Source organism: Ranitomeya variabilis, chromosome 4 (assembly GCF_051348905.1).
Source record: "Ranitomeya variabilis isolate aRanVar5 chromosome 4, aRanVar5.hap1, whole genome shotgun sequence".
NCBI lineage: Eukaryota > Metazoa > Chordata > Amphibia > Anura > Dendrobatidae > Ranitomeya > Ranitomeya variabilis.
The window spans coordinates 35,942,233-35,968,059 of NC_135235.1; the positions used below are offsets into that span (position 1 = coordinate 35,942,233).

Genomic DNA, 25,827 nt, shown 5'->3' on the forward strand with positions numbered 1-25,827 from the left:
ACTGTGACATCACTGTGTGTATTATCCCTGCACTGTGACATCACTGTGTGTATTATCCCTGTACTGTGACATCACTGTGTGTATTATCTCTGTACTGTGACATCACTGTGTATTATCCCTGTACAGTGACATCACTGTGTGTATTATCCCTGTACTGTGACATCACTGTGTGTATTAACCCTGTACTGTGACATCACTGTGTGTATTATCCCTGTACTGTGACATCACTGTGTGTATTATCCCTGTACTGTGATATCACTGTGTGTATTATCCCTGTACTGTGACATCACTTTGTGTATTATCCCTGCACTGTGACATCAGTGTGTATTATCCCTGTACTGTGACATCACTGTGTGTATTATCTTTGTACTGTGACATCACTGTGTGTACTATCCCTGTACTGTGACATCACTGTGTGTATTATCCCTGTACTGTGACATCACTGTGTGTATTATCCCTGTACTGTGACATCGCTGTGTGTATTATCCCTGTATTGTGACATCACTGTGTGTATTATCCCTGTACTGTGACATCGCTGTGTGTATTATCCCTGTACTGTGACATCACTGTGTGTATTATCCCTGTACTGTGACATCACTGTGTGTATTATCCCTGTACTGTGACATCACTGTATGTATTATCCCTGTACTGTGACATCACTGTGTGTATTATCCCTGTACTGTGACATCACTGTGTGTATTATCCCTGTACTGTGACATCACTGTGTGTATTATCCCTGCACTGTGACATCACTGTGTGTATTATCCCTGTACTGTGACATCACTGTGTGTATTATCTCTGTACTGTGACATCACTGTGTATTATCCCTGTACTGTGACATCACTGTGTGTATTATCCCTGTACTGTGACATCACTGTGTGTATTATCCCTGTACTGTGACATCACTGTGTGTATTATCCCTGTACTGTGACATCACTGTGTGTATTATCCCTGTACTGTGACATCACTGTGTGTATTATCCCTGTACTGTGACATCACTTTGTGTATTATCCCTGCACTGTGACATCACTGTGTGTATTATCCCTGTACTGTGACATCACTGTGTGTATTATCCCTGTACTGTGACATCACTGTGTGTATTATCTTTGTACTGTGACATCACTGTGTGTATTATCCCTGTACTGTGACATCACTGTGTGTATTATCCCTGTACTGTGACATCACTGTGTGTATTATCCCTGTACTGTGACATCGCTGTGTGTATTATCCCTGTATTGTGACATCACTGTGTGTATTATCCCTGTACTGTGACATCGCTGTGTGTATTATCCCTGTATTGTGACATCACTGTGTGTATTATCCCTGTACTGTGACATCACTGTGTGTATTATCCCTGTACTGTGACATCACTGTGTGTATTATCCCTGTACTGTGACATCACTGTGTGTATTATCCCTGTATTGTCACATCACTGTGTGTATTATCCCTGTACTGTGACATCGCTGTGTGTATTATCCCTGTATTGTGACATCGCTGTGTGTATTATCCCTGCACTGTGACATCACTGTATGTATTATCCCTGTACTGTGATATCACTGTGTGGATTGTCCTTCTACTGTGACATCACTGTGTTTATTATCCCTGTACTGTGACATCACTGTGTGTATTATCCCTGTACTAGATGGTGGCCCGATTCTAAGGCATCGGGTATTCTAGAATATGTATGTACGTCGCGCTGTGAGTGGGGGTTAAATTCCGCGCCAACATCGCTGATTGGTCGCGCCCGGCTGGCCGATCAGCGAAGCGTGGTTCAAATTTGGCGCCAATTCGTGGCCGGACTGCGCCTGTCACTGATTGGTCGCGGCCGGCCGGACATGACCAATGACCGAAGCGGTGTTTAAATCCCGTGCCAATATCGCTGATTGGTTGCGCCCGGCCGGCCGCGACCAATCAGCGAAGCGTGATTTAAATCCCGCATGAATTCGTGGCTGGACTGCGTCTGTCGCTGATTGGTTGCAGGATGTCGGGGCGCTGGATGTCAGGGGCTCGGGGTGCAGGATATAGTACAGCCACGAAGTATATAACACAGACACATAGTATATAGCACAGCCACATAGTATGTAGCACAGCCACATAGTATATAGCACAGCCACGTAGTATATAGCACAGCCCATGTAGTATATAGCACAGCCACGTAGTATATAGCAGCCAAGCCACGTACTATATAGCAGCCACGTAGTATATAGCACAGCCCGTAGTATATAGTACAGCCACGTAGTATATAGCACAGCCACGTAGTATATAGCACAGCCATGAAGCATATAGCAGCCATAGTATATAGCAGCCGCGTAGTATATAGCAGCCACATACTATATAGCACAGCCACGTAGTATATAGCAGCCACATGGTATATAGCAGCCACATAGTATATAGCACAGCCACGTAGTATATAGCAGCCACGTAGTATATAGCACAGCCCATAGTATATAGCACAGCCACGTAGTATATAGCACAGCCACGTAGCATATAGCACAGCCACATAGGATATAGCAGCCACATAGTATATAGCAGCCACGTAGTATATAGCACAGCAACATAGTATATAGCACAGCCACGTAGTATATAGCAGCCACATAGTATATAGCAGCCACATAGTATATAGCAGCCACGTAGTATATAGCACAGCCACGTAGTATATAGCACAGCCCACTTAGTATATAGCACAGCCCACGCAGTATATAACACAGCCCACGCAGTATATAACACAGCCCACGCAGTATATAACACAGCCACATAGTATATAGCACAGCCACATAGTATATAGCGCAGCCACGTAGTATATAACACAGCCCACATAGTATATAACACAGACAGCCACGTAGTATATAGCAGAGCCACATGGTATATAGCAGAGCCATGTAGTATATAGCACAGCCACGTAGTGTATAGCACAGCCATGCAGTATATAGCAGCCACATAGTATGTAGCAGCCACATAGTATGTAGCAGCCACATAGTATATAGCACAGCCACGTGGTATATAGCAGCCATGTAGTACATAGCAGCCACGTAGTATATAGCACAGCCCACGCAGTAAATAACACTGCCCACGCAGTACCGGTATATAACACTGCCCACGTAGTATATATCAGTCACGCGGTATATAACATAGCCCTAGTAGTATACAGCAGTGTGGGCACCATATCTCTGTTAAAAAAAAGAATTAAAATAAAAAATAGTTATATACTCACTCTCCGGCATCCACCGATGCGCGCGAGTGGCGAGGCTGCCGCCAGCTTCCGTTCCCAGTGATGCATTGCGAAATTACCCACCATTTTTTTTTTTTTTTAAATTATTTTTAACATTATATCTTTTTACTATTGATGCTGCATAGGCAGCATCAATAGTAAAAAGTTTGTCACAGAGTGTTAATAGCAGCGTTAACAGACTGGGAACGGCCATTTCGCGGCTGGACTGTGCCCGTCACTGATTGGTCGCAGCTGCTGGCCACGACCAATCAGCGACTTGGGATTTCCGTGACAGACAGACAGACAAACAGAAGGAAGTGCCCCTTAGACGATTATATATAGAGATTGTGACATCACTGTGTGTATTATCCCTGTACTGTGACATCACTGTGTTTATTATCTCTGTACTGTGACATCACTGTGATTGTTATCCCTGTACTGTGACATCACTGTGTTTATTAGCTCTGTACTGTGACATCACTGTGATTGTTATCCCTGTACTGTGACATCACCGTGTGTATTACCGTATCACTATACTGTGACATCACTGAGATTATTATCCCCGTGCTGTGACCCTATATACTCCCTGTACTGTGACATTACTGTGTGTATTATCCCTGTACTGTGACATCACTGTGTGTATTATCCCTGTACTGTCACATCACTGTGCCAATTATTTGCAGTGTGGTAGGGACATTATCCTGTTAAAAGAAGGCACTACTACTAGAGAACACTGCTGCCAAGAATGGTGGAATGTGGTCTGTACAATTTTATGTTCTGTAGGTGGCACGTGACACATCCATAATTAAATCAGAAGTCGAGGTTTTTCAGCAGAACATTGCCCCTTCACACTGCCCACCGCCTTGTCTTATTCCCATAGTGCATCCTGGTGCAATCACTTATCATTGACCCGGCCATAAATATTCCAAAAAATAATCTATCACACAAGGCCATCTTCTTCCATTGCTGTTATTGCTTAGATCCTCATATATTTCTCATTTCTAATCACTTGTTGCCTAATATATCCCCACCCTCTCAGAAGGGCCATTTCGCCTACCAGTTCTGCAAAGCAAAAATGTGAAAATCACCTTTAGTTCCAGGTCCTTGTAAATCTGTGGTCTCAGGAGACTGAGGAGGTAGGACGCTCGTGAGAACTTAAAACCTATTTACAACAAAAATGTTATAGAAATCAATATTTTATATTTAACCACAGTTACATAGAGAGACGTTATTTACATAAATGACCACTACACAGAAGTCATGTAATTCTCCAGGGGGTTTTATTTGAGCATGGTATAAAACTAATATTTGGTCACCATGTGGCAGTATACAGTAATTCGAGCATTGCATAGCAGTACAGTTTTGATGCTATTGTTAGTGTTAGTGCTTTACACTGTGTATATGTATATATATATACACACACAGACAAGGTGTAATGCACCAAGTAGCATCTAAATTGTCCTGCTATGCAATGCTCGAATTACTGTATACTGCCACAGGGTGACCAAATATTAGTTCCGTACCATACCCCCAAAAAAAACCCTGGAGATCTTTGAGGCTTTACAACCTCACCTTTTTGCTGTAGACTGTATTTTTTCTAAACTATTTTCTTATTCCGTGTCTACTATTTTATTTTGATTATTTTTTTTTTAGATTTTCAGTACATCGTATGGAAAAATGAATAGGATCGCTCAAAACCACGACTTGCCTGCAAACAAGACCCCATATGGATACAGTATGTTGATGTTAAATATTTGGCTCTTGGAGTAAGGAAAGAACAAAACAAACATGCAAAAAAAACAATCAGAAAATTGCCTGCTCATGAATAGGTTAAATAATCGGCTCAGTGTAAAAGCAATTTAATATAGACTCTACCTGGGATAATCTCCTCCGTTACCGCTGCTCCACCAATCACATGGCGTCTTTCAAGAACTACGCAGTTCACCCCAGATTTCTGCAGATACGCTGCCTGCAGAGCAAGAGAATTATCAGTGATAGAAGAACGCCTACAGATAAACCCATACAATCCACTTACATTGGTCTCTGTCTTTACGTCAACTTCTAATCCAATTTAACCACCTAAGGTTTTTTCTTATTACGCGGCTATGAATTCTCCTATTTGCTATTTTATATGGAACGCCTCAGTCGTTGTATGGAACGCCTATATTCATGAAGTATATAAATATATGAACACTCTGGGAAGCCCCTGGAGATCGTTGGCCATCACAAGCCTGTGTACGTCTTAAGTTCTCACTGGCTGCAAACTGCATCCCAGAAACTTCTTAGTTTTATTCCTAACCTAGAAAACATTGGTTGAGTATCAAACCACTAAGTATTATCTTTGTGAAGACTCACAGCTGGTATAGGGGGTCTTGTAGTCCGGCAACTTTCACTGGGAAAAGGTTGTGGAAAGTATCTCTCCTCCAGAGAGAACAAAAAAAAAAACCTGTAGACATCCTATAAGTTAGTGTCCATCTGCTTAGGGACCAATTTGACCATGTATGTTATCCACGACAAGGTCGTTATAAAAAGAAAAGACAACCAACTGTAGATCACTGTTTCTAAGTTATTGCCCCCCATCAGCACACAGTACGTTACTGGTTGGCTGGTTGAGAGGCCATTGATGCTACAGGTTTGGATAATACTGTTGCCTAGTCATGTTGCAAAGCTCGGTAAAGGGTCGAACATGGACTTATTATTGAGAAGCGTCAGTACTAGAAAGACAGTTTTCTCTTGTTCTGGAGGAGAAGAGCTCACTTATATACCAAAATGGACATTTCTTCCTTTTGAGCCATGATGCAAGGCTCAATAAAGGGCTGTGCATTGACTTATGGAGTAGCTAGCGAGACCGCACGTCATCTGGGGTCATTGCCGCGATGCATTACTGGGACCGGGAGCATCGCGAAGAGTGGGAAGGCTGCGGGGGACGCCGGAAGGTGAGAATATCACAATTTTTTATTTTTGTTTATTATTTTTTATATTATATCTTTTTACTATTGATGCTGCATAGGCAGCATCAATAGTGAAAATAGAGAGAGAGAGAACAGGGGATGATGCGCAGTTTGGAGGCCAGACTCCGGCACCGGATATTATCATGGGGCGCATCAGGCGCCCATAGGCGTACATTGTGAGAAAAGCCGGACGGTGGAAATTCCGGCGCCATCAGGTTTTTCACCGCAACAAAAAAACGTTCCTCTCAGTGTTTTCTTCAGCCGCCGGATGAAACGTGTGGACATCAGGCACAATCCGGCGCTAATACAACTCTAGGAGAAAAAAAACAGATCTGGTGGAAAAAAAAAACGGATCAGTTTTTTTTTTAAATTCGCCGGATTTTGCCTGATTAAAAAGACCTGATGTGTGAAAGTAGCCTTAAAGGCCTCTCTCCCAGAAAACAAGTATCCTGCTCTATACTAATGAGAGGCAACCCCCCCGAAACAGTTGTCTATAGACAAATACAATTACTTTATCCTTTTGAATGAGATTCGGTGATGATGCAAGGCTTCTTACAGGGCTATTCCCAATAAATCAAGTCATCGTTTATACGTTGCTGATCAATGGGGGTCTGACTGATGGGGTTCCCAGCGATATGGGATATGGAGCCCTGAATGGAGGAGAGGTCAAGGATGCACACCTCCGCTCCATTCAAGCCCTGATCTTTGGATCACTGGGGGTCTCAGCAGTCAACAAGTTTTTTTTCCCATCCAATGGATACATTTATTTTGTAGAGAATAACAATTAAACACTTGACTTTGACTTATTAAGGAGCTGCCTTCAGTAGGGGGCACTAGTGAGATAGTTTGCAGACAAGTAGGATAACACTCCAAGGAGCCAAGGCAAGTAACCCTCTGCCATCACACATCAGATTTATTACTTAGCAACATTTTATACTTCTAACATCAAATGACCTTTTACTACGCGAAATCCTTGAAAACGTGAAGACAAATTCTCTATACACGCAGAATTATTGATATTTAAGAAAAATGCGGAATCAGACTTTTTTAGGATAAGGCAAAGGGCACAGTTAATAAATGACCCTAGCTGTAATGTACAGTGTAGATGTAAGCATCTTTACATCGGGGGTTTCCATGCGGTCAGCACTTCTTTACCAACACTATGGGATCAGTTTGCCACAAGTAGGGGTCACATGACCTACGTAACAAAAAATGTCACAAAACTTACCGCTACCAGACCGTTATGTCCTGTGAAGTAGAAAACAAAATACATAATGACACACAGAACACAAAGAAGCTTCTCATACATTTACAGAATAAAGATGCATAGAACCAATAATATTACATTTACAAACTTTTTTATACATTTCTGCTTGCTATCAGTGAATGAGATCTGGTTTTTAGCCATTAAATGTTACTTGCTTGATATGTATGATATTTGGGATTTTCACACATTCACATTTGAGCACCATTTTACTAAAGATTTTGGTCATTTTAATGCATTGCATGACGTTTGCTACCCCACCTGAGAGGAGCATGATGTAGAGGTAGAGACCCTGATGCAGTGATTTATCACTTACTGAGCTGCTTGCTACAATTTTGATAAAATCCCTTTTTCATAAACTGCAGATCTCCCACTTTTATTAATCCTGAGCTGTGTATAAACCCACCTATGACACTGGTAGCGTTCTGTGTGCACTGTGCATAGGCAGAAAGCTACCAATCAGTGGTGGGGGCAGGGTTACACAAAGCTGATGAATATGGAGAACTACATGGCAACAGGTTTACTAGTCCTCTACTGATAATCTCCTGCTGATAAATACGGGATGTAGCTCAGTATCAGTACAGGATCAGTAATGTATGTACACAGTGACTGCACCAGCAGAATAGTGAGTGCAGCTCTGGGGTATAATACAGGATGTAACTGAGGATCAGTAATGTATTGTATGTACACAGTGACTGCACCAGCAGAATAGTGAGTGCAGCTCTGGGGTATAATACAGGATGTAACTCAGGATCAGTAATGTAATGTATTTACACAGTGACTGCACCAGCAGAATAGGGAGTGCAGCTCTGGGGTATGATACAGGATGTAACTCAGGATCAGTAATGTAATGTATGTACACAGTGACTGCACCAGCAGAATAGTGAGTGCAGCTCTGGAGTATAATACAGGATGTAACTCAGGATCAGTAATGTAATGTATGTACACAGTGACTGCACCAGCAGAATAGTGAGTGCAGCTCTGGAGTATAATACAGGATGTAACTCAGGATCAGTAATGTAATGTATGTACACAGTGACTGCACCAGCAGAATAGTGAGTGCAGCTCTGGAGTATAATACAGGATGTAACTCAGGATCAGTAATGTATTGTATGTACACAGTGACTGCACCAGCAGAATAGTGAGTGCAGCTCTGGGGTATAATACAGGATGTAACTGAGGATCAGTAATGTAATGTATGTACACAGTGACTGCACCAGCAGAATAGGGAGTGCAGCTCTGGGGTATGATACAGGATGTAACTCAGGATCAGTAATGTAATGTATGTACACAGTGACTGCACCAGCAGAATAGTGAGTGCAGCTCTGGAGTATAATACGGGATGTAACACACGATCAGTACAGGATCAGTAATGTATGTGCACAGTAACAGCACCAGCAGAATAGTGAGTGCAGCTCTGGAGTATAATACAGGATGTAACTCAGGATCAGTAATGTAATATATGTACACAGTGACTGCACCAGCAGAATAGTGAGTGCAGCTCTGGAGTATAATACAGGATGTAACTCAGGATCAGTAATGTAATGTATTTACACAGTGACTGCACCAGCAGAATAGTGAGTGCAGCTCTGGGGTATAATACAGGATGTAACTCAGGATCAGTAATGTAATGTATGTACACAGTGACTGCACCAGCAGAATAGTGAACACAAAGTTACTGAATTCTCTAGGTAAAATTGTGTTTTTACAAGTGGTTTATTCCACTGTACACTGCGACTCCAATGCAGTCCTGCCTCATAAGGAGACACTTGAATAATAAGTGTCATGTGGTAGATGGGGGAATCTATTGCAGATTTTGCTGTGGGGCCCTAAAGTTACAGATCACATTATACTTTTGCAGTCAAATATTCACAGTGTTTATATACTAATATTTGAGTCACTTGTTTGCCGTTGCATTTATTTGTGAGTAATTTAGGGCACCATGAGAACACCTACTACATTATATTTATCCTCAGCTTTTCTGGCAGGTCTGTACATTCAATTCCTGGAAAGTTCAAAATATCCCTCATTCCTGTAGGGCAACAAAATTATTCACAGACTTTAGCAGTTACAGCTCGTCATGCAGCCCAGTGTATCCTAAACACTGCAATGAAGCCTTCGGTATAAAGTCCCACCAATACTGTAGTTGTTTCAGAGACAAAGTCAGAGAGACAAAAAGAGGGAGAAAGAGATGTAGAGGTATATTTGATCTACTATCATGTAACTATCGATCTAATCAATGTAATCTAATATTTATCTATATATTGTATTTAACTGAACACCTTCATATCTTATCTAATCTATTTTATCTATCAAATGTAACATCTATTTCATATTTCTCTGTCTTATCTATCATAAATGTATCTAATCATCTATCCATCATGTCTATCTACAAGCAAAAGAATACAGCCACCTCTGCAAGTGCCGAGGTGTGTAAACATTATATACATGAAATGTACCACTATGTAGAATATTCTTAAGAAATGAAGGTACTTAGCAGACAAATTGACCAATTCAGGAGAGCTCACCAGCCACGACAAGGCGACCTCTCTCTGGAAGGACTCTAAACGCAATATTTATCATACATGCGTCTCTCCTTTACAGGACAGGTAGGATCCAGCGCTAATTAGGCCTCGTTCACGTGACTGAGATTTCAGTCTGAATGCTCTCCATGTAAAAAAAGGACAGCACTTAGACCAACGTTTTGCAGATTAATAATTTATTTAACTGTCCGAATCTGCGTGACAAAAAAAAAAATTGCCGTAGATCAGACAAGACTCACCCATCCAAGACTATAAGTGCGTAAAAATATTAATGCCGTAGGGAGCCATAATATTGCATCCAATTTTTACAGACACATTGCAATTCTGTAACATAGGGAAATGTAAATGGCCCGGTAAAAGATCAATAGCTGCTGGTGGAAAAAAACGGATTGTATACAAATACGGTGACAAAAGAAAAACAAAAATCGCCCCGCTTTTCTGGATGACTCTCTAACCGATTTTCTATACTGTTGCGTGTCCATACTGATGGGAGGAAGTCTCTGTCCGTCCGTCTCCCTGTTATACTGACGTATATTCCACATTGTTAATTTCTGACACGTAAAGATGAATTTAGAACTAAAACATGTGATGATCATACATCCGCGAATGTGAGCACAAATGCTGACGTGTGATCCCCGACTACAACTAACTGGAGGACATGACAATGCAAACAACTCTAATCCTACAGCGAGGGAAAAACCATTGCAAGTGGGTTTTTTTTGTGGGGGGGGGGGGGGATGATTTTAGCTTCCACTCTTGGTTGGAAAAAAAATTGTTGGAAAATGTTTCTAAAAACATTGTTCTAAAAACAATCACCAGCCTGCCACGTACCGATCTAGAGAACTACAAATACCAGAACTGCCAAATAAAATGATCCCCACACTGAACACTGGCACTAAGCAGCCTAGCATTGTAATATTAAATGAATCTTACATCTTTAATAATGACATAGAAAATGATTTGCTGCTTTTTTAAAGGGGTTGTCCGGGTTTGGGACAAAAGTTGGCGGTCACTTTATGTAACTGCTGACTGGTGACAACACGTGGCAATACCAAGGGACTGGGACAGCGAGCACGTGCCAGAATTGCTTTATTAGATTACATATATAGAGAATATTCAGTCATGGCTGCAGGCGGTGCATTTTTATAATTTCTCTCTTTGTTTGCAGGTTTTTCTCTCTAAATGGGGAGAAGTTGGAGCAAATGGGGCTGGTAGTCAGGAAAATAATTTCTAAAATGTAGGTTCCAAAAGGTGCGCATCTTTGGAGTGTCAGAAGACTTCACGGGACCTCCGCTGCATGTAATCACCAGGTCAGAGACTTCCGTATTCGCCCCTAGATCTGCTTCATTTTACATGTTTTTACTGATAGGACCCATCAGAGAAGTGTCAGTTTGTCGCAGTTGATGGGCTCACATGAATTGGCCAATTTATGCGCTAAGAACCTTCACTGTTGTAATTTTTTTTTTACTTTTTATTAGTTTACTCAGCTTAGATTTTGTGTTTGCATAGTTATTTCTCTCTACAGAATGCTGCTGTGTTTCTCCTTTTCGCAAGTTATGTATTCATTGCAGTAGGCATCTGTTCACACTATATGGAGGTGCTGGTCAGGTTTTTTGTTCTATGCAGTTATCCATTGGAAGTTGCTACTGCCTCTTTTCAGCCCAATGGTGTTTATAATCATCTTTGGTTCCCACCAGCTTACCTAAATGTGCAGGTTTGTAACCTGGAAGAGGCATGTTTACGCATCCACATTGTAGACTTATAGCACAAGAGAGGCATGTTTTAAATGATAGGACCCATCAGAGAAGTGTCACCTTGTCCCGGCTGATGGGCTCACATGAATTACCCAATTTATGCACTAAGAGTAAGTATTTTTTTTTTTTTTTACTTTTTATTAGTTTACTCAGCAATTATGATAGATTTTGCGTTTGCATATATCGGTCTCTACAGAATGCTGCTGCGTTCCTCCTTTTTGCAAGTTATGTATTCATTGCAGAAGGCATCTGTTCACTATATGGAGGCGCTGGTCAGGTTTTTTTTTGTTCCATTCATTTTACATCCACATTAGCTGAAATCCACCGCGCAGCAGCGATCCCAACAATAACTTAGCTGTTCAGCGGGAATGGGACTGTGCTCAGTACAACTACTGACAGCACAACTATGCACACATAGTACGGTAGTTTTTATACAAGTAGTATGATATATTTACCTAGATGACCTGTGTGGGCCTAATGCGATCTCCTATGAAAATCAAAAGTATTGCAGATACAGGTATCCCAGTAATCCCCTTATAACGTAGAATAGTTATAATAGAATCTGGAATTCCTTGCCTGAGGAGGTGGTGATGGCGAAATAAGTCGAGGGGTTCAAGAGAGGCCTGGATGTCTTCCTGGAGCAGAACAATATTGTATCTTACAGTTATTAGGTTCTTTAGAAGGACGTAGATCTGGGGATTTATTCTGACCGAATACAGGCTGAACTTGAAGGACAAATGTCTTTTTTTTGCCTTGCTATGTTACTATGTTTCTAATAGTCTTTCCCACAATTATAGCTTTATGTTCCTCCATTAGCCCCATTCGGAACCTAGAATTTTATAAATTTATTAGTCCCTTATTTACAGGACCAAGTGAAAGTTGCTATTGAAACTAGGCCGCTGGGCAGGTAACTTGGTGTCAGGCGCCAGTGCACCGATTCTCTATTCTGGAAGATAGCAGAACTTTTTTACTAATCCTGGACAGCCCCTTTTACCTCCTAGATCAATTTGCACCCTTAAATAACTTAGTATACAGTATATTCAGTGTGTGCAAACGCAGGAATAAACTAATCTTAAATATCAATTCTTATTTATGCTTTTTTTTTGTAAGCAAATATTGATCTTTTAAAACAGATTTAAGCAAAATATCTCCTTATTCCTTACTGTAAATATATATACTGACTGTTAATCGTTGGATCTTGTGACATCCCATCTACAATGGATCCTTTCATAAGAACCCCAGGACGCAAAGGGTTAAGTCCGCGCTGTTCATGCAGATTACAGCGCTAACATTAATAACAGCAGTGCCAAACTACAGCCAACTTTACCTCCGCCGATGATCACAGCGTCATATTTCAGCTTCGGCGTTCCTGAGGTTTTGGAATAAGCTCTTACGCCCGGGCATCGGATTAATTTCAGCCATTTTGAGCCCAAAGCTGACATCTTCAAGCATCAAAAGAAGAAATATGGCCTTAAAGCTGTTCCCGTTGTATTGACGGAAGGGTGGACTTTGAGGCTCGCTTTGCAATTAACCTGAAATTTACAGTTACAATTTTTTTTTTTTTCTTTTCTCCAGCAGCAGAATCCTCTGTACAGAAAGTACAACCCAGCATGTAATCCTGATGGAGGCAGGTCTCAGTAGAGAAGGCAGGACTGGAAAGTGAAGCCAAAGTATTAATACTATGTTCTTCTAAGATTCTTAAAAAGCGTGCATTGAAAAGGGAAATCTCAAACGGGAAAACATTAAGCATGTGACATAAGAAACTCAACGGCCGAGTAATTATGGCTAAGAGACTATGAGATGCCTGGGAAGAAACCGGTTGTTACCTTTCTTCTTGGCTCAACAAATGCCAAGAAGGGTGGGCAAGAGATGACCAGTTTTAAGAAAATAAAAAAAAGGTGATTTTTAGATATTCTATCAGAAGTTTGCACTGCATGTGCCGGTATGTCGCCACCTAAAGGTTGTGATGCAAATTACAGCCTGTTGGGGTTTAGCATTCTGCAATAATGTATTGAATTGACATGAGAAATTGTAATGGGGTCACAGAGTACTGAAAAGCAAAGCAGAAGAGTCACCATTGTTCTGCTGACACCATAACTGGAGAGTCCAGACCTCCTTTGGTATTAACATTAGCACAATCACTGCGCCTCCGCCAAGAGCGGCTGCATGCAGCCTTACATCACCAAGCACAATGCAGAGCGTCGGATGTAGTGGTGTAAAGCAGTCACCACTGGGCTCTGGAGGAGACGTGTTCTGTGCACTGATGGATCACACTTCTCTACCTGTGTCTGATGGAGGAGTCTGGGTTTGCTAATTCCAGGAGAATGTTACCCCCCGACTGCAGTGTGCCCCCTGTACAGATGGTGAAGGAGGATAATGCTATAGGGTGTTATCAGGGGGACGCCTTAACCTTTTAATTCTAGGGAAGGTAAATCTTAATGCTTCAGCACAAGACATTGTGGACAATTGTAGCCTCCAGCTTTGTGGGAACAGTTTGGAGAAGGCCCTTTTCTGTTTGCCATGACATTGTCCAGGGCACAAGGTCCATTGACATGGTTGGGGGAGTGTAGTGTTGAAGAACTGCTCTGGCACCGTTCAAGAGCGTGAATGAAGGCTACGTAGAGCAGTGAAGTAGCGGAGTCCCAGGATGGCCACTGAGGCTAGTGTGGGTCACAAGAGAGTAGTACCGGAACATAGGAGGGAAAGTACAAAGCATCATGGGATGGGTTAGGAGAAAGCACAGGAAGATGAGAAAATCTAGAGAAAGGAAAAATAAGACCTTATTAAAGTTCCCCATAACCAATTGAGTCTTGGGGTCAGGAGACAGTTGTTGAATTTATGAATTATTCCTTAAGAAATAGCCCAGTGTGAAAAGTAAGGCTATGTGCACACTTTGCGGATTCCACTGCGGATTTTTCCGCAGCGGAATTCCAAAATCAGCAGTGAAAACCCATCGCGGTTTTTACTGCGGATTTATCACGGTTTTTACTGCGGATTCTTATGCGGTTTTTCATCTGCATTTTCCTATTGGAGCAGGTGAAAATCCGCAGAAAAGAAGTGACGAACAGCGTTTTTTGTTTCCCATAGGTTTACATTGTACTGTAAACTCATGGGAAACTGCTGAGGATCCGCAGCGGTCAAATCCGCTGCGGATCCGCAGCAAAATCCGCAAAGTGTGCACATAGCCTCAAGTGGTTTCGAAGTCACCTGCATGTTGAGTTGTCTTCTTCTGGACCTTTGCAGAATTATATTCGAAACTGGTGCTTCCCAGAGGGCCCTGTCTGGAGTCAGCCTAACTGGGGCCAAAGTGCTGAAGGTCATGGTTTTGCTAGATGCGGAATTTGTATTGAATATTTTAAAATCAGATTTTTTTTTTTTTTTTTTAAATTGAAAACACTTAAAGTATGTTTTAGGCTCTTTTTCCACTTTTATTAAAATAGTGTAGTTTTCACATTGGCCACTAGAGTGGTCACAATAAGCAGACACTTCCTGTTTTCTGTAGCTCAGTTGTCCGCTTTGCTGTGTAGACTGGGACAGAATGTGCAGAGTCATTTCATCATCCTCAGTGGGTGGTGGATTTAATGGCCACTCTGTTGTTCTCATGAAAGCCTAGATAATGTAGGATAGTAATGATATACACACAGATAAGGCTCTGCAGCTCCTCAGTCACTATCTGGTCTACCTGGGGGCGACTTGCATCTTTTTGTTGTCTCCTGGAAGTGATGGCTTATGTGTCCGTGGGACGGTTCCACTGCAGACTTACCGCAGAAGAAAAGCAGCGCTGTTAGATACAAACCACTGATAAAAGAAGGCAACTGGATTTACTTGCTTTAAATTTTTATTACTTGCTGTAGCAGGTTACAATATACAATCTGCCTTCAACACATAGAAAGTTCTACAGTACCTCAATTTATTACATAATACAGAGACTTAAAGTAGTTTTGCCATAGATATCTTGTGGATAGCTGATATGTTAAGTGATAAATATATAATTTAAGGTTCGACCACAAGAAAAGGTGTCCTGCAGCTCCCTGTGTGAATGGAGCGACAGTGAGCATGTGCGACCACTGCTCCATTCACTGTCTATACGAGTGGTGGTCGCACATGCTTACTACAGCTCCATTTACACATTAAATTTTTGTCCCCTTACTTTTGGGATCAGTGGCGATCTCCGCAATCATACAAATTTCATCTATTTTACACTGGGACTGAGTGATTGTTTTGTTCATGAGAAATCCCCGTTAAAGAATACTTTCCACTATTTGCCACTAATTTTAAGTTCTTGATTCTAATAAATGGCACATGTATAAAAGACATAAAGAAAGGATGTGTTCAGGTCACAGGACCCTTCGTTAATGCACTGATTCGTCTTTTCTTATGTTTTACTCTCCATTTCCAACTTTAAAGGGCATTTTAAATAAGTATCTAGTTTTTTTTCCCCTCCAGAAACAGTGCCACCCTTATCTATGGGCCATGTTTGGTATTGCAGCATGGCCTATTCATTTGAATACCAAAAAAGGCCAGTGGATGAGTATAGAGCAATTTTTGCAAAAAAAAGTTTGTTTTTTCTTCTTCTCACTTAATGCAACCCCTTTAATTACTTGGTGCCAAATGCCAACCTTGGAATTGCTGCCCTGACTGCCTTTATCAAGATTTACTTTCTCATAATAGCAAAACTGGCAATACAGTACAGAGTACACAAAGTTAACTACAGGGAAAGGAGCCAGGAGGACGGCCGGTCAGACGGTCCCTCTTTACTTTACAGGAGTGGTAGACGAGAAGGTTCCCACAGTTTACGAGCCAGGTCCCGGCACTGCTGGATGATGAACTCAGGCGGGATGATGCCCAGATGAAGGGTCAGCAGCTCGTAGCACTTTACCAGTTCAGCCGGGTGGTTTTTACTGTAATATCGCAATAATTTCCTAGTCGTATAAAAACAGAAATAAAAAGTTTTGTAAACATGGTGCCAACTTTAAAAATGTCAAAATAATTCTAAAGAAAAAAATATTAGATCTAATTTTTTATTTTTTTTACAGCAAGTGAGCAGTACTATGCGCTGAATATTATGTTAATCATAAAGTGCGTGTACACAAAAATTACATTTAATCTAGAAGCCTTAGGCTATGTTCACACATTTTTTCGCTGCATTTTTTTTTCCTGCAGGCAAAACCTGCTCTCATAGTAGTAGAGAAGCTTCTTACAAAAAGCAGGTTTTGCTGCGTTTTTTTCATCTCTTGTTAAAGTTTAGTGACCCCCCACCCCCAAAATCATGATGCAACTTCCTTAAGGTTTATGCACTAAAAACGCAGCAAAACCCGATATCTGCGTTTTTGCATTTACTCATTGCTTTCTATGGGTGAAAAAACACTGCAAATATGCTGAAAGAAGTGACATGCTGCGGTTTTCAGAAATGCAGCAATTTTCCAAATCTGTCAGGAAAAAAAGAACAAAACAAAACAATGTGTGTGCATGAGATTTCTGAAATCTCAAAGCCTTTGCTGGTACTGTAAAACGCAGTTTAAAATTTGAATAAAAAAAATGCAGCAAAAACGCATCATGTGAACATAGCCTTGTAGTTTCCGGATATCTGCTGTTCTGCACAGGGAGATTTGGCCGGTTAGATATTTGTGTGTCTGGCATACGCTTACCCCCGTAACATTAGAACAGTAAAATGGCATAACCAACAGATTTCACATAGTTTGCAGTAAAGGGCACAAACCCTAGGCAAGTTTCCTTTTTGCCCAATCCAAGTACCACTCGCGGTTCATGCAGCGAGTTCCTGCTGACTCCCGTGGAGTTGTTTTGTCTACAGGACCAGGACACGGGTCTATTTCTACATCTGCAGGGCGGCAACTGGTGGTGGAAGAGAAGATGAGGCTTGCTGGGCTTTTTTTTTTTTTTTTTATCTTTCATAGGACATTGGACTTCTACTTTTTTGTCAGTCACCGAGTCTAGCCCAAGTCTCCCTTGTCCGACTTCTAATCCTGACCCCAGCCTTGTTCTGGTCTCGTCCGTTTGTCTGTTGCTTAGATCCATTCCCTGACCACTAGTGATGAGCAAATGTGCTCGGATAAGGTGTTATCCGAGCATGCTTGCGTGTTACCCGAGTGTCTTCGGCGTGCTTGATAAATATGTTCGAGTCCCCACGGCTGTATATCTCACGGTTGCGCAGGGATTGCCGAACAGCCGCGAAACATGCAGCCGCAGGGTCTCAAACATATTTTTCGAGCATGCCGAAGTCACTTGGTTAACACTCGAGTATGTTTACTCATAATGACTGACCACGTCTCGCTCAGACAGCACCATGGCAGACTATAGTGGACACCTGGGTATCCTCTCAAGTCTACATTTTCAATTAAATGGGTTAAAAATGAAGAACCCACATCCCTGCCTAGCATCAAACAGACTGCGTCTTAGAGAGTCCACATCTCAGTATGTGATGATGAGGATGATGCCCCTGATGAGTAATTTCTCATCATGGAAACTGGCAGATTTATCAAAACCGTCTAAATAAACTGTGCCGACCATAGCAACCAATCACAGCGCAGCTTTCATTTTGCCAGAGTGGTTTAAAAAAATTATGCTGAGCACTGATTGGTTGCTATGGGAAACAGACTGTTTATCTTAGACACTTCAGAAATGAGGCCTAGTGTTTTTCATGGCTACGACTGTTATAAAAAGGGTTGTCTCATCATGGCCCAAAGACCAGAGCTGCTGTGATCGTCAGCCATGAATCTGTGGGCCCAATACCATGACATTGGGCATATCTTACTAGGGAAAGTTGAAATCCTATTTCTTTTTCCTGCATCAACCAGTATAGGAGAACTAGAACTTTACTTGTGTATTTGTATGAATACATGGATGTCCCGTGTCCACTAGATTGCGGAAGACCACAGCTTGTTAATGGCTCAGTATCAGTATTTGTAAGCCAAAACCAAGAGTGGAGCAATCAAAGGAAAAAGTAGAATAGAAACACGTCACCACTTCTGTATTTTTCACCTACTCTTGGTTTTGGCATACAAATACTGATGTAAAACACTGACCAAATACTGAACGTGGCCTAAGGCTGGGGCTCCATGGTGACTCTGGCTATGACACAGGTCTGCATGGCTGAAACTCACAGTATGCTGCGTCTGCGGTGCAAGTCAATAGGGTCACATTGTGACCCGCAAACTACTGCGACAAGGAAACCGCAAAGTGGATTCAGAATTTTTGCTGTTCTCCGTACTTTTTGGGCCGCAATGTGACCCTACTCCCTTGCAGTATGTGGTGATATAGAAGCAGCATACAACACGTGTCGTGGTCGAAGTCACTAAGCAGCTTAGGCCTAGAAGTTGCGTGACACTAAGATTATTGTGATACTGCCATTTTCTTTGGTGCTGTATTGCAATCTACCACGATGGTGACACTGTCACAAATATGTTCGATTTTTTTTTAAGCACAAGACACACTTGCAAATGACAAAATCCCCCCCCCCCAAAAAAAACAAAATTAGCATATATCTTGTAGTAAGTAAATAGTAACAGTACATGTAAATAACATAGGGGACTTGGTTAACACCATTTTGATCAAAAAGTGTGAAAGCCAACCCACCACGTCAAGGTGACCCAGTCGGGACGGTCCTATATTGTCTCTAGTAATAAAAACCTCTTTGTGTCAGCGGACCTCAATGTGAATAAGGGCAGAGCAGGACAGGGACCGACTGTTTAGACACCAGCCCATGGGGCGCTAAATAGATAAAATGCCTAGTTCAGAAAGGGGGAGTCACATCTGTGTTTGAACAAAGTACAAGAAATTACAGCAAAACCAAAGAAATGAGCCGGAGCATGAGTTGGCACACGTGCAAGGTGCAGAACACGATCATACAGTGGGCATTTCACAGACAAAACTCTGTCCTGCTCTGCCCTTATTCACATTGAGGTCGACTGACACAAGGTAAGGTTTTGATACTAGAGACAGGTTAGGACCATCCTGACTTTGTCACCTTGTCGTGGTGGGATGGCTTTTACGCTTTTTGATCAAAATAATCTTAACCAAGTAAGCCATGTAGTTTACATGTACCATTTACTTACTATAGGGTATATGCTCATTTTGTTTTTTTCTTGAGTTTGACCTGTAAAATGGCTGCGGTGTGAACGTGATCTTACCAACCTATCCTCCGGCTCATTTCTTTGATTTTACACTTGCAAATGACTTGACACGCATGCAACTCTTCTGCAATTTTCCTTTTTTTCTTTTTTAGGGCAAATTGCAGCACTAAATACCACGAGCCAGTGAGTCGCATACGAGTTGTTTTCCGCTAATTGCCGTGCATCATATTGCAAGCACAGGTAACGCCGGGCAATTAGCGGTGATGCACGTACGGTTACCACAGCTCAACCTCCATCCTCAGAGCCGGCGGTGATTGGAACTGAAATGATCCAGGAAAGCCGTCATCAGTGAACGAACCGCAAACATAAAAGTGGGAAAACGTCAATGTTCAGTCGTTATCGGAGTAAAACCCTTCAGCTTTATAAAGAACGATCCTTTTCCTCCTAATTTAATGCGCTCTTCTACCGTAATTCTAGAACATCTTGTGTAAATGCAGGAAATACCGGGACATTCTCCCTTTAGTAAGTGAAGCGAGATAACGAAAAGCTCTTTGCATCTAATTAACATTTATACCAATTGTTGGGGGGAGAGACGATAATGTGAAATCTCACAGGAGCGCTTTACAAAGACAATGTGCACGCGTGCTTTCCTGAAGTAGTTCAGGTGGAAGCACACAGAAAGGTTAGTTATAATGAGGCTGCTGAAAACGTTAAAAGGGATTTTCGGGGCTTGATGACCTATCTTTAAGATAGATAATCAATACCAGATTGTTGGTGGTACTCCCACTGATCAGTTATTATCAGCAGCGAGTCCTGCGCTCAGCTCCTATGCAAGTTAATAGAACCTGAGCTCCAGTACCCAGTAATGGGGCTGTGCTTTTACAGGCACAGTATACTTTAAGCTGCTGGAGGCTCTGAACACCAGCTGATCGGGGAGGATACCCAGTGTCCGGACTTCCTTCGGTCTGCTACTGAGGGAAGGGATGAAAAAGGGTTTTCAATCCAGCCAAGTAAGTTAAAATAAATAAAAAAAATCTTTATTGTGACTTTATTAAAATAGTAGTAAGGGCATAGAAAAATATCTGACGCTTTTCGAGTCTGGCGGACTTAACAATGATAAAACTCCTGGTATAAAACACACATAAAGCCTGCTAATTAGATGACATCTCATAATGATCACACCTGAAGAGCAAAAGTATTAACCCTAGAATGAGAAGATGTGGACTTAATAATAATAATAATTTTATTTTTATATAGCGCTAACATATTCAGCAGCGCTCTACAGTTTGCACACATTATCATCGCTCACAATCTAAAACGTCCCATAGATTTGATGTCATCTAATTAGTGGGCTTTGTAGATTGTTATTTTTTAACTTTATCTATGATCAAGAGTCAGCCAGACTCGAAACGCATCAGATATTTTTCTACGCCCATGTTGCTATTTTAATGAATTTGAAAAAACTGACCATCACATCCAAACATAGATCAAGTGTGAACAGGTGCTGAACCTTAGAGTCACCAACTCCTATACAGTTAAGCAAAAAAGGCAGCACACTGCAGCGCTAACACATGAAAAAATGAAACACAGAAATTGAACTGCATTACTGCACTAAAAATATGAAAAATTAGAGCATTTAAATGAGAGCGTTTGGCCTTTTTTATGCGCTAAACGCTCTCATTTTTCATATTTTTAGTGCAGTAATGCAGTTCAATTTCTGTGTTTCATTTTTTCATGTGTTAGCGCTGCAGTGTGCTGCCTTTTTTGCTTAACTGTATAGGAGTTGGTGACTCTAAGGTTCAGCACCTGTTCTCACTTGATCTATGTTTGGATGTGACGGTCAGTTTTTTCAAATGTATTGTCTAGCCTTCTGACTGAGCACTCCACCTCCTAGTCACAAGTGTCTTAATTGCAGCAGGTCCAGTACCCCTCCACAGAGAAGGAGAATGTTAGTCTCATGAGAGGTTTTCATAGGTGCCCATTCACATGGAGACGTTTATTCTCAGCGAGGAAGGATAGCGCAGGACCTGGTATAAGAGAGATGCCGTAAAGTGGCTATCAGGTACACATAAAATTGGCCTTTTTTATGCGCTAAACGCTCTCATTTTTCATATTTTTAGTGCAGTAATGCAGTTCAATTTCTGTGTTTCATTTTTTCATGTGTTAGCGCTGCAGTGTGCTGCCTTTTTTGCTTAGCTATTTTAATGAAGTCACAATAAAGATTTTTTTTTTGCTTATAATTCACTTTGCTCGATTGAAAAAAGTCTTCCATCACTTTGAACAAAGCTGCTTGATATCTCACAAGACTTATCCGTGCACAGTGGAGAGGACTGTCCAGGAACCAGATTGCACAACATAGAAATATTGGATGGAATTAGCTGTATCCACAAACTATCTTGTATTACTGATATTGATGACCTATCCCATAGTTCGGTCATCTATATCATAGTGATGTTGTCAGTCTTTGAAGACCATTTTTTATATCATAGTGATGTTGTCCATCTTTGAACACCATTTTTTTTTTATTTTGCTTAAATACATGAACTTGGAGCTAAAAAACATGTTTGCAATTCAGTCTCATTCAAATTTTTGAACCATTTCCCTTTTCCTGGCTCTTCCTTTCCCTGGACATTCAATTTTGATGTTGTGTGTGGCTGTAAATCAGCTGAGGAGCTCAGAAAAAGACAGATAAAACAGTCACAAAAGCACTCATAAGACTGCAGGAGGAGCTCACCGATGGATTTTTCATCCCCCCCGTCGTACTGTTTCTTCATAAATTCCCCCCCTCACACCTCATACTGCATCAGCATCCATCCCCCCACTCACCATAAATACTGTGTCTGCAACATCTCCCCACTCACTTCCCATACATTCTTCCCTTCGCTGTCCATACTGAGTTCGGACCCATCCTCCCCATTCTGCGACTGCACAAATTCCCCCCACTCATCATACTGTCTCTGCACCCATCCTCCCTCATACATTCATCTCCTTGCTCCTCATATTGTGTCCACACCCAGCCACCCACTCACCAGACTGTATCTGCACCCACTCCCCCACTCGCCATACTTTGTCTACACCTATCTTTCATACGGTTTCCTCATAGATGACACCCATCTCTCCCCTTGCTCCTCATACTGTGTCTTCAAATTTCTACCGCTTCCCATATTGGGTCTGCACCTGTCCCTTACTTGCTCCCCAAACTTGTGTCCTCAATTCGGTATCTTCAGCTCCACAGTAGCACTTACCACTGATGTTCTTCGTGCTGGATCACGTTGCTGATAGCACTCTGACCCAGCAGTCAAAACTTCAATTGTACTCGCTTCTAAAAGACTAGAGTAAAATTGCTCACCGGGAGTCGGAGCATTGCACCTTCTCTGAGCTAGCTGTCAGCTTGACAGCAGCCTGAGAGAGCTGCTGCAAAAACGAGAATAATTCACAATGGCCATCCACATACTGTGAGGGCGTCTCTCAGTTCTTCGTTTAAGGGAGAGTTCCTAAATGGTCCATTCTTCGTGAAACAATGCCTCCAATTAAAATCAAGTCCGTCTTATGTTGTCAGATATATTCCAGTGGTGGAGAAGAGATTTGGGTGCCACTTATACCACTGGAGCCCATTCAGTGGTGGTCTGAGCAGATGGCGTTCAACTCTCTAACATGCTATGATTTTCAAGTCTCTCCAAGTCCTCTGCTTGCTGTCAGTGACTGACCGCATTCTGGCTCAGATCCAGAGGCTAGAACTCCTACAAACCCAAGACCTCTCACAACGCAAAATAGCTACAATTGTATCAAGTCTACACAATCCACATCAGAAGCGCACATCTCGTTTGCCCTGACAGTCTGATACAATGTATCAAAGCTGGTAAAGTATCAGCCTGGAGTTCAGTAGTATCCAGTCAAATCAATCGATTGAAGAAAATGTTATAATTTCAGGACAGATTTTTCAGCCTCTGGATGTAAACGAGAATGATATTTACTGACAACAGACAGATCTTGTAACGGCGAGGAGTGCGAGTACAAAGTGTATTAGACGGGTTTTCATTATTCAGTTATTACACTTTATTTACAGACATTTAGCATAGGGAATGTGTCATCAGAAAAAGGCCTATTCTTTAAAACAGTTTTTATGTTATATGTATTTAAAAGAAAGTATCTTCTTTTTTTTTATATTTTCCAAATTACTAATGATAATAATAATAAAAAAAAATCCTCCAATTTTCAAAATAGTGTAATACAAGACACACTTCCCGTGACTTTTCAGCAGTCTCAATATCAACACAGACCGGATTACAATTAAAAGGTAACACCTCTGTATACAGTAGACAATACAGCAGAGGTGTCAAACTGCATTCCTCGAGGGCCGCCAACAGGTCATGTTTTCAGGATTTCCTTAGCATTCCACAAGGTGCTGGAATCATTCTGTGCAGGTGATTAAATTATCACCTGTGCAATACAAGGAAATCCTGAAAACATGACCTGTTGGCGGCCCTCGAGGAATGCAGTTTGACACCTCTGCAATACAGGATCCACCATTCACAACAGGTGATGTCACAGCTCACCTCCTCCTGTACAATGACTGATAACAACTCTATATACAATAGATCACACAGGATCCACCATTCACAATAGGTGATGTCACAGCTCACCTCCTCCTCCTGTACAATGACTGATAACACCTCTATATACAGTAGATAACACAGGATCCACCATTCACAATAGATGATGTCACAGCTCACCTCCTCCTCCTGTACAATGACTGATAACACCTCTATATACAGTAGATAGAACAGGATCCACCATTCACAATAGGTGATGTCACAGCTCACCTCCTCCTGTAGAATAACTGATAACTCCTCTATATACAGTAGATAGCACAGGATCCACCATTCACAATAGGTGATATCACAGCTCACCTCCTCCTGTACAATGACTGATAACACTCTATATACAGTAGATAGCACAGGATCCACCATTCACAATAGGCGATGTCACAGCTCACCTCCTCCTCCTGTACAATGACTGATAACTCCTCTATATACAGTAGATAACACAGGATCCACCATTCACAATAGATGATGTCACAGCTCACCTCCTCCTCCTGTACAATGACTGATAACACCTCTATATACAGTAGATAACACACGATCCACCATTCACAGTAGGTGATATAGCTCACCTCCTCCTCCTGTACAATGACTGATAACACCTCTATATACAGTAGATAACACAGGATCCACCATTCACAATAGATGATGTCACAGCTCACTTCCTCCTCCTGTACAATGACTGATAACACCTCTATATACAGTAGATAACACTGTATCCACCATTCACAATAGGTGATGTCACAGCTCACCTCCTCCTCCTGTACAATGACTGATAACTCCTCTATATACAGTAGATAACACAGGATCCACCATTCACAATAGGTGATGTCATCCTCTCTGTAGGAGGACCTTTCCCCAAATTAGAGCATGGTTAGATAACACTTCTATACAAATCAATAGGAAGTGCAGGAAGTAGGAGTCTAAAATAAGGCTTATTGACCTGTGTAAAAATAGTAAGATTTTTTTTTTCTCATATATTCATATATATATATATATATATTATAGATATATGAAAAAAAAAATAAAAATTGAAACGATACAATTACCACGAAAACAAGAGGTCATTTTCTGATGACACATTTTCTTTTATTTCTAATCAGCAGATAAATAAATCCTATGCCCTTACCTATAATACTCTCCCGCTAGCATTCCTATTGGAGCAGAATCATCTCCTAGTACCGGTACATCAATGGCTTCCAATTTATCACCCTGTTATATGAAGAGAGAAGACATGTTATATGTATACAGGATATACACGTGCACATGTACACTTAAGTCAAATAGAACAGTTCACATGGGTAAAATGTCCACCGTCAGGCCCAGAAAAACAGCGTCCATATTACGGTCATGTGAAACGGACTGGACACATTAATAATAATAATCTTTATTTTTATATAGACATACAGACACATT

At 41.4% G+C, this 25,827-nt stretch overlaps 2 protein-coding genes and 1 long non-coding RNA gene across 4 annotated transcripts in view; 1 reads left to right on the forward strand and 2 right to left on the reverse strand.

The window, feature by feature from the left end:
- LOC143768360 (uncharacterized) overlaps nucleotides 1–5,066 on the forward strand; it is a 50,169-nt gene extending 45,103 nt beyond the window's left edge. The window contains exon 4 of the long non-coding RNA XR_013213823.1: nucleotides 4,862–5,066. This is a non-coding gene — a long non-coding RNA (uncharacterized LOC143768360). The remainder of the gene's footprint in view (nucleotides 1–4,861) is intronic.
- The window catches only part of PYROXD2 (pyridine nucleotide-disulphide oxidoreductase domain 2), an 85,698-nt gene extending 71,920 nt beyond the window's left edge, over nucleotides 1–13,778 (reverse strand). Inside the window, exons 1-4 of one of the 2 annotated variants that reach the window (XM_077257043.1) lie at nucleotides 13,048–13,777; nucleotides 7,388–7,407; nucleotides 5,084–5,177; nucleotides 4,297–4,370 (exon numbers count right to left, since the gene is read on the reverse strand). In XM_077257043.1, the coding sequence (XP_077113158.1) occupies nucleotides 4,297–4,370; nucleotides 5,084–5,177; nucleotides 7,388–7,407; nucleotides 13,048–13,162 (303 nt within the window). In that variant the 5' untranslated portion in view covers nucleotides 13,163–13,777. Of the gene's footprint in view, nucleotides 1–4,296; nucleotides 4,371–5,083; nucleotides 5,178–7,387; nucleotides 7,408–13,047 lie in introns of both variants that reach the window. The other variant, XM_077257044.1, reaches the window with a different exon arrangement.
- Nucleotides 13,779–15,540: 1,762 nt separating this feature from the next.
- The window catches only part of HPS1 (HPS1 biogenesis of lysosomal organelles complex 3 subunit 1), a 92,037-nt gene continuing 81,750 nt past the window's right edge, over nucleotides 15,541–25,827 (reverse strand). The window contains exons 18-19 of the mRNA XM_077258333.1: nucleotides 25,541–25,623; nucleotides 15,541–16,642 (exon numbers count right to left, since the gene is read on the reverse strand). Coding sequence (XP_077114448.1) covers nucleotides 16,480–16,642; nucleotides 25,541–25,623 — 246 coding nt within the window. The 3' untranslated portion in view covers nucleotides 15,541–16,479. The remainder of the gene's footprint in view (nucleotides 16,643–25,540; nucleotides 25,624–25,827) is intronic.